The sequence below is a fragment of the Gopherus evgoodei genome, unplaced genomic scaffold (assembly GCF_007399415.2).
Source record: "Gopherus evgoodei ecotype Sinaloan lineage unplaced genomic scaffold, rGopEvg1_v1.p scaffold_48_arrow_ctg1, whole genome shotgun sequence".
Lineage (NCBI taxonomy): Eukaryota > Metazoa > Chordata > Testudines > Testudinidae > Gopherus > Gopherus evgoodei.
In genome coordinates this window covers 1,913,772-1,923,176 of record NW_022060069.1, presented here as the reverse complement: position 1 = coordinate 1,923,176, position 9,405 = coordinate 1,913,772, and the positions used below count along the sequence as shown (strand labels likewise).

The 9,405-nt window shown below is 64.6% G+C and overlaps 1 protein-coding gene across 1 annotated transcript; it reads right to left on the bottom strand.

Annotated features, from left to right (window-relative positions):
* Positions 1-2,420: 2,420 nt before the first annotated feature.
* On the bottom strand, positions 2,421-7,149 carry CCDC97 (coiled-coil domain containing 97). The gene is made up of 5 exons (XM_030546713.1): positions 7,078-7,149; positions 4,287-5,360; positions 3,312-3,557; positions 2,851-2,980; positions 2,421-2,561 (listed from the first exon to the last, which is right to left on the bottom strand). Exons 1-5 carry the CDS (start codon positions 7,118-7,120, stop codon positions 2,447-2,449), a joined length of 1,608 nt encoding a protein of 535 aa, XP_030402573.1. The 5' UTR covers positions 7,121-7,149; the 3' UTR covers positions 2,421-2,446.
* Between the last annotated feature and the right edge of the window lie 2,256 nt (positions 7,150-9,405).

The window sequence follows — 9,405 nt, the reverse complement described above, 5'->3', positions numbered from 1 at the left end:
CGGGTCTGATCCAGTGGTGCTGAGTTCCACGGGACAGCTGGGGTGAGGAGCCAGGCCCCTGGGAATCTCCTCACACGGGGTCACCCCGGCTAGGGGGCAGAGCAGGGGCGTGGCACTACGGTTATTCTCTGCCCCCAGGGGCGGACCTCAGATGCTGCGGTGCCCTGCCCCCTGGGGGGGGGAAGCAGAACTGAGAGCAGCCCTGAGGCTGCTGTAACTGATGCGAGGGGCCAGACCTGTGACCCAGACCCCAGATGAGGAATCCCGGGCAGGGACCGAGCTGGGCCTGCCCCGGGGAACTGGCTTCCTTTCCCAAAGAGGAACCTGGCTGGGGCAGGTATTTCCTGCCCAGGCCCTGCACCCCGGGCAGTCAGCTGAGCGGCAGCACCCCCACCTGCCGGTGGAATTTCCCACAGGGAAGCTGGGACGGGATCGAAAACCCCGAAAGGAAGCGAAACCGGTGAAGAAAAGTGAGTCACCTGAGGGATCAGGAGGCTCGATCAGGAGGCTCAGCTCCCCCGCCGGCTAGCGACACGGTGCCGGATGGCAAATCCCCTGGCGGAAGGTCCCTGCGCTGGCGCTGGCCCCGGCCCCCCTCCCCCGAAAACAGCAGAATCAAGCAGAGCCTGGGGCTGCTTGGCAGGAGCTTGGCAGGGCACTGAGGCTTGGAGCTTCCTGACCACACAATAGACACTGACTAGCACCTGGGGGAAGGGAAACTGAGGCACGGAGAGGCAAAGTAACTCATCACAGAGGGAGGGGCCGGGAGCCCAACCTGGTTCCAGCAAACCCAGCCATGATGCTTAGGCAGTGCTCCCCTGGCACAGCCAGGAACAGACCCGCCCCCCTGTTCTAACTCACCAGACTCCACTCCCCTCCCACAGCCGGGGATAGAACCCAGGAGTCCTGGCTTCCAGCGCCACCCCCCTGCCACCTGCTCTAACCACCAGACATCACTCCCCTCCGAGAGCTGGGAGAGAACCCAGGAGTCCTGGCTCCCAGCCCCCCTGCTCTAACCCACCAGACTCCACTCCCCTCCCAGAGCCGGGGATAGAACCCAAGAGTCCTGGCTTCCAGCCCCCTGCCACCTGCTCTAACCACCAGACCTCACTCCCCTCTGAGAGCTGGGAGAGAACCCAGGAGTCCTGGTTCCCAGCTCCCCTGCTCTAACCACTAGACTCCACCCCTTTTCTCAGAGCCAGAAGAGGACCCAGGAGTCCTGGTCCCCAGCACCCCCATGCTCTAACTACTAGACCCCACTCTCCTCCCAGAGCAAGGAGAGAACCCAGGAGTCCTGGCTCCCAGCCGCTCTGCTCTAACCACCAGGTCCCACTCCCCTCCTGGGACCCAGGAGTCCCAGCCCCCCCCTGCTCTAACCATTAGTCCCCACTGCTCAGCCTGCAGAGATCCCCCACAGGCAGGGCTGCTGTCTCTGAGCTACTCTGTCCTTAGCCTCTGCCATGGCAGCCTGTGCCGGGGGCTCGAGCAGCACAGGTTGTGCTCGAGCAGCCTCCAGCCAGGGCACCCAGCGGGCACCAACCTACCCACCCTGCAGCACAGCGCCCGCAGAGCTATCCTGTGCGCTCACGCAGTGCCTTGGCCTGTGCTGCCCCCTGCTGGCACCCAGCAGTGCATGCAATCGGGAGAGAACCCAGGAGTCCTGGCTCCCGGCCCTCCTTGCTCTCACCACAAGCCTCCACTTCTCTCCCAGAGCTGGGGAGAGAACCCAGGAGTCCTGGCTCTAGGGCCCCCCTCGCTCTAACCACTAGCCCCCAGTCCTCTCCCAGAGCTGGGGAGAGAACCCAAGAGTCCTGGCTCTAGGGCCCCCCCCCCGCTCTAGCCACTAGCCCCCAGTCCTCTCCCAGAGCTGGGGAGAGAACCCAGGAGTCCTGGCTCCCGGCCCCTGCACCCCCTGGTGCCCCAGGTCAAGCTGCAGGATTTTCAGGCCGAAAGGACCAAACTGCTGCTGTTGCAAAACCTGTTATTGAAAAGCTTTAATTGTGACCGTGCCCTGCTGCTGCCCCCCCTAGGCCTGCCCCCGCCCCACAGGCCCCTGCCCCAGGCCAGCCCCAGCGGGGGGAGGGGGGGGGGGCGTTCCCCTGAGTGGCTGCTTCCCGGTGCAGCCGTGGGCCTGGCCACGCGGCTGGGACACTTCCCGCCCTGGGGGCCCGGAGGCTCAGAGACGGGGCCGGCGTAGAGCCTGGGCTGCCCCGAGAGCCATGGATGTGGGGCTCACACAGCCCATGGGGATGGGGGGGGGTGCCCCAGCCCTGGAGAGAAGGGGGCAGGGACCCCCGATACAAAGGTATCTGTCTGGACTGGCTCACAGGCTGGGAGTGACCTGGGGCGAGCGTACGGGGAAAGGATCCCAGGTCACAGATTAGGAGTCTGGGTTACTGCACACGAGTTGGGTGCTTTGGGGAGGGGGGGGGGGCCTGGGGACCCCCTACTCTGCCTCCATCTCCTCCGCCTCCTCGGACTCCTCGCCGTCGAAGTAACGCTCCTCCTCGTCCCGCGACACAATGTCCAGATTGTCGAACTCCGGGTTCTCGTCCACCTCGCTGGGAGAAAACAAACCCAGAGCTGTGACCTCGGGGATAGAACCCAGGTGTCCTGGCTCCCAGCCCCCCTGCTCTGACCCCTACACCCCACTCCCCTCCCAGAGCCAGGGACAGAACCCAGGTGTCCTGGCTCCCAGCGCCCCACCCACCCGCTCTAACCACTAGACCTCCTCCAAGAGCTGGGACAGATGCAGATTGCCCCCTCCCACCAGTCCCACTTCTGCTGTTCCCCCCGCCCCCTCCCTGGGCAGTGGCCCAGCGAGTGACGCCCGGCACCCGCCCCCGTCACCTGTAATCGAAGTCACCGTCCTTGCCGTCCAGGAAGCGCTGGTGCATGCGGCTGGTGAACTCCTCCCGCAGGAAGGCCTTCTCCTCTGTGTCAGGGACCCAGGCGTCCGAGGCCGAGCTGGACTCCTCACCTGGCAGGGAGAGAGGGCACGATCAGCAAGGAGAGGATGGATATCAGCCACAGAGCCAGAAACGGGATGGCAGATCTCACTCCCCTCCCAGAGTGAGGAGGGAACCCAGGAGTCCTGGCTCCCAGCCTCCCCATCTCTAACCACTAGGCACCACTCCCCTCCCAGAGCCAGGGAGAGAACCCAGGAGTCCTGGCTCCCAGCTCCCCTGCTCCAACCACTAGACCCCACTCCCCTCCCAGAGCCAGGGAGAGAACGCAGGAGTCCTGGCACCCAGCCGCCTGCTCTAACCACTAGACCCCACTCCCCTCGCCCAGCCAGACTACATACTGACCTTCGTCGTCATCCTCCTCCTCCTCCTCCATGCAGGCGTCCTCCTGCTCCTGCTGGATGTGCAGCCGCAGCTGGAGCACTTGCTCCTGGTAGGAGTCGAGCAGGACGCCGGAGAGGGAGCAGGGGCCGGCCAGTGCCTGGTTGCCCAGGGTCAGCAGCTCCTCGTCGTTCAGGTACTGCCCGATGTACTGCTCATAGAGCAGGGGCTCCCGCGCCCGCATCTGCTCGTCGCTGAAATACTCCCCCCCTGCGAGGCAAAGAGAGCGTGGAGGGGCCGGAGCCACGGCACTGGGGCTGGGGGGCTTCTGGGGCACTTCAGGGGAGATGCAGCTCCCACTCCCCTCCCAGAGTTGGGGAGAGAACCCAGGAGTCCTGGCTCCCAGCCCCCCTGCTCTAACCATCAGCCCCCCACTCCTCTCCCAGAGCTGAGGAGAGAACCCAGGAGTCCTGGCTCCCAGCACCCCCTGCTCTAACCCACCAGTCCCCACTCCCCTCCCAGAGCCGGGGAGAGAACCCAGGAGTCCTGGCTCCCAGCCCCCCTGCTCTAACCATCAGCCCCCCACTCCCCTCCCAGAGCTGGGGAGAGAATCCAGGTGTCCTGGCTCCCAGCCCCCCCCCCCGTTCTAACCACTAGACTCCACTGCTCAGCCTGCAGAGATCCCCCGCAGACAGGGCTGCTGTCTCTAACCCTCTCTGTCCTTAGCCTCTACCATGGCAGCCTGTGCGGGGGGCAGCTGGGCTGACATAGCCAGGTCGTGCTCGAGCTGCCTCCAGCCAGAGCACCCAGCGGGCACCAACCTACCCCCCCTGCAGCACAGCGCCCCCTAGGGGCATTGGAATCAGCACCGACTGCCAGGGTAGGGCGCCCCCTGCTGGTCCGTGCCCCATAGCATCAGGACCAGGCTGCCACTGCCTGTGAGAGCAGAGCCCCCCAGCGCAGGGAGGGGCAGGGCCTGGCGGGCCGGCGGCCCCGTACCTTTGATGAGCTGCTGCAGGGCGGCGTACCTCTTGTTGCGCACCCGGGTGTGGCCGGCCTTGCCGCGGGCGGCCCGGCGCACCTCGTCGCAGTAGAAGCGCACTTCGTAGCGGGCGGCCAGGTGGGCGAAGCAGCCCAGGTGCTCGACGCGCAGGGCCCGCTGGAAGCGCTCCAGGAAGACCACGGGCTTGTCCCGGTACAGCGCCCGCAGGATGGCCAGCTTCTCCTCCGCCGTCAGATCCGGCTCGTCCTTCTGCTGGCTGCGCACCGGCAGCGGGCTGTTGGCCACGGCCGTCAGCATGGCCAGCAGGGCCTGCTCGCCCACCTCGGGGGGACTCCCCGGCTCCTGGGCCCCAGCCTCCTCCTGAGCCAAACCCGCAGCGTGGCTGGGCTCCAGCATCCCTCTCCCCCGCTGGGACGGGCGCTGCGGCCGTTCACCGAGCCGACTGCTGTCGGGTGACTGGTCACCTAGGGCTGGCAACGCCTGCATCCCTTCCACCCAGCGCGACAGGTACCGGGGCGGGTCGGTGACCTCGGTGTTCTTTGGGGGCCGGTCCTGTGGGGCTGGGCACTCCGGCACCTCCTGCCCCCAGTGCCACGTCTGCCGAGAGGGGTCAGTGACCTCGCTCCTCCTGGGGGGATGGTCCCCCAGGGCTGGCCTGTCCAGCATCCCTTCCCCCCAGTGCGACGTGTGCCAGGGCGGGTCGGTGACCCTGTTGGTATTGGGGGGACGGTCCTGTGGGGCTGGCCTGTCCATCATCCCTTCCCCCCAGAGCGATGTGTGCCGGGGCGGGTCGATGACCCTGTTGGCATTGGGGGGACGGTCCTGTGGGGCTGGCCTGTCCATCATCCCTTCCCCCCAGAGCGACGTGTGCCGGGGCAGGTCGGTGACCTCGCTGACATTGGGGGGACGGTCCTGTGGGGCTGGCCTGTCCATCATCCCTTCCCCCCAGAGCGACGTGTGCCGTGGTGGGTCGGTGACCTCGCTGGCATTGGGGGGACGGTCCTGTGGGGCTGGGCTCTCTGCCGACAACGGGGGAGGTGCAGCCTCCAGCTCCTGGGCACCGGCGCTACCTGCGGTTGAGACCTGGAATTAACGCTGGGCCGCCGGGCTCCCCCAGGGGGTTCAGGGCTGACCTGGGGCGGCGGGGTGGGAGGAAGGGACCCCACAGCCAGCCTGACCCTCTCACGGTAATGGGGGAGCTGCTGGGGGCCTGTGTGCCCCGCATCCAGCCCCGCCCACCAGGGGGGGTCAGAGCAGATCTCGGGGGGGAACTGGGGACCCCACATTCAGCCCCACCCCCAGGGTAACGGGGGCCAAATGGGGGGGGTCAGGGCAGATCTCGGGGGGGAACTGGGGACCCCACATCCGGCCCCGCCACCAGGGTAACGGGGGGATCCCACGGGGAGGGTCAGGGGGCAGATCTCAGGGGGGGAAATTGGGGACCCCACATCCAGTCCCGCCCCCAGGGTAACGGGGGGATCCCACGGGGGGGGTCAGGGCAGATCTCAGGGGGGAATTGGGGACCCCACATCTGGCCCCGCCCCCAGGGTAACGGGGGGATCCCACGGGGGGGGTCAGGGCAGATCTCGGGGGGGGAATTGGGAACCCCACATCTGGCCCCGCCACCAGGGTAACAGGGGGATCCCATGGGGGGGGTCAGGGCAGATCTCTGGGGGGAATTGGGGACCCCACACCCGGCCCCACCCCCAGGGTAACGGGAGCCCTATGGGGGGGGTCAGGGCAGGTCTCGGGGGGGAATTGGGGACCCCACACCCGGCCTGGCCCCCAGGGTAACGGGGACCCCAGGGGGGGGTCAGGGAGCAGATCTCGGGGGGGGAATTGGGGACCCCACACCCGGCCCCGCCCCCAGGGTAACGGGGTCCCATGGGGAGGGTCAGGGCAGGTCTTGGGGGGGGGAATTGGGGACCCCACATCCAGCCCCGCCTCCAGGGTAACGGGGGCCCCATGGGGGGGGTCAGGGCAGGTCTCGGGGGAGGGAATTGGGGACCCCACACCCGGCCTGGCCCCCAGGGTAACGGGGGCCCCGCGGGGGGGTCAGGGCAGATCTCGGGGGGGGATTGGGAACCCCACATCCAGCCCCGCCCCCAGGGTAACGGGGACCCCGCGGGGGGGGGGTCAGGGCAGATCTCGGGGGGGGAATTGGGGACCCCACACCCGGCCTGGCCCCCAGGGTAACGGGGACCCCGGGGGGGGTCAGGGAGCAGATCTCGGGGGGGGAATTGGGGACCCCACACCCGGCCTGGCCCCCTGGGCAACAGGGACCCCGCGGGGGGGTCAGGGCAGGTCTCGGGGGAGGGAATTGGGGACCCCACACCCGGCCTGGCCCCCAGGGTAACGGGGACCCCGGGGGGGGTCAGGGAGCAGATCTCGGGGGGGGAATTGGGGACCCCACACCCGGCCCCGCCCCCAGGGTAACGGGGACCCCGCGGGGGGGTCAGGGCAGATCTCGGGGGGGGAATTGGGGACCCCACACCCGGCCCCGCCCCCAGGGTAACGGGGACCCCGCGGGGGGGTCAGGGCAGGTCTCGGGGGGGGAATTGGGGACCCCACACCCGGCCTGGCCCCCAGGGTAACGGGGACCCCGCGGGGGGGTCAGGGCAGGTCTCGGGGGGGGAATTGGGGACCCCACACCCGGCCTGGCCCCCAGGGTAACGGGGGCCCCGCGGGGGGGGTCAGGGCAGATCTCGGGGCCCCAGGGCCGCTCCCAGGTCGGAGCAGGGTCCCGGAGGACCCCTTTGGCCGTGACACCCCCGCCCCGCGTCTCACCCAGCGGGGGCGGCCGGGCCAGGCCCCCCACTTCCGCCTCCATCGCGCGCGCCGCGCCAGGCCAGGCCGGAACTTCCGGGTCGCAGGTCCGCGGCCAATAGGTCTCCCCGCGGGGCGGAGGGAACGCGACCCGGCCACGTTGGTTCCGGGACCCGTCCGTTCCGCTGGGGGCGGGGAAGGGTCATTGTTTGTGCTCGAGGCTCATTCAAAGGGAGGAGATTGGGGGGCAGCCCCCCACCCCCACATCATCCGCCCAGGGGCAGCTGCAGCTGAAGGGGACTCCCCGCAGATACAGAGGCAAATCCTGCTGCAGAGGGACTTGGTCCCAGGCAATGCAGGGATCTGGTATTTGATGGGGTGGGGGGCTCCCCCTGCTCACAGCCCCCCCACCCCACCCCGACCTCACACCTGCCACTGGCTGAAAGCCTGGCAAAGGGTAAATTAACCCCTGGAACAACTTACCAAGGGGTTGTGGCTTTTACATCAAGCCAGAATTGGTCCCCACCCAATGATCTGCTCATGTTCAGACAGGAATTAATGCCAGGATGTTCTCTGGCTCGTTGTACAGGAGGCGAGACCATCGCAGTAGGCCCAGTCCCCTCAGGCTTTATAAGCTGTGAAATCCCAGCGAAAATACCCCTCTGGGGAGGAGGTGGCAGTACAGACTGCAGGAGAAGCCAGCTGAAAAATCCATTCAGAGTAGACTGGGAGGTAGCATGCGTTCAGTCAAGGGCTAATAGCTAAGAGGGTCAGGGACACAACCCCAGGCCCTGGCTGTTTCTAAACTTCTGACTCCCAGAAGCTAGGAGTGGATAACAGGGGATGGATCACCCCGTTGCCCTGCTCCGTTCATTGCCTTTGGAGCATCTGGCACCAGTCGTTATTGGAAGACAGGACCCTGGGCTAGATGGAGTTCAGATGCTGCTGCACAGAGAAGCAAGCTAGTGGCCCTGCGGGGTGTCGGAGGGAACAGAAAAGGGGGATCTATATGTTTTGGTGGACAGGTTACCCACCAAAGGCTTTGCTGAGTGAGCAGGCTTCCCTGGAGATGCACGTTTTATTCCCCTTAAAGGTGACAAGCTACCGCCGATCTCTTAGACCACGCTTTTCACATCAGTAGCTCTCTGTGCTTTACCAGGGAGGTAAGTGTCAAAATGCACCTCCATTCTGAGACAGCAAGTGCAGAGTGCATTGCCAGAGGGGCAGGGGAGATTTTCACATCCAGGGCATCTTATCAAGCTCAGCTCTGGCTAGTGCCTCCATCACATCATATTATGCTGGTTGGAATGATCGCATGGCCTGTTCCAGCTCTGCACACAAGGAACCTTCCCAGAAGACTTTGTCCTCCCCATGTTTTATAAACTTAACTCAATTTAGCAAGAGCAGGGCTCCATGCAGCTTGGTCTGCCTCCCTCACCTCCCCCCAGGAAGGGAGCTGTTTTAACAACAAGAGAGGGGCTATGACTGCTGCCTAGTGGCATAGGCTTGGAAGGAGCAGATCACTGCTAAAGGTCAATTTCACTGCACACACCCACTACCAAAAAATATTTCCATCAATAAAAATGTACAGCTAAGCAAGAAAGAAAAATGCTGCTTGACAACGTGGAATCTGATTCAAGGAATTTACTTGGTATATTTTGACAATTTGTTTTAACGGTTACACAGCGCTAACTTTCTGAACCTCCACGGCTCTCCTTCAGTAACTGTCTGACCCTCCCTCCAGCATTTCCCCAAACAGTGAAAATCTACATCACTAAAAACAGAAAAAAGTGCTTTCAGATAAACAGCCATCTGTTGAAATCATTAAAAAAAACCCTAGTTCTGCCAAGTTTATATACGCACTAGATTCCTTACGGTACCTCCATGCAGCTCTTGTCAAATCCGTGGTCTCGGCCTTGTCTTGGACTGTCACATTTGGTATGTTAAAGGAAGTACGGCTTTTTCTCCATTCTAAGAGTGTGAATCTGCACAGGGCCCCGCCCTGCCCCCAGCACAGTTACAATGTCAGGCTCGAGCTCTGAATCTGTCTGATGCCGCTGGGGCTGCTCACAAGCTCTTGGCAGAGCAGCTGTGCAACAAATGCAGGTCTTACTCCACAGCTGAGCTGCACAACTTGGGTGGTCATTACCCCAGTGGCAAGAGGCCAAGGGAAAACGGGAACGCTGCACTGGAAAGTGACAAGTAGGGTGGTGGCGAACTGAGCCTCTGGTGTCCAAAGGCACTGGCTGGCTTTTACTGAAGGATTTGAAAAGGGACGCAAATCAGTTTAAAATTCCTGGGCCACACCAACTGTGGATCTGGCCCCATATTTTAAGAGAGCGAGAGACC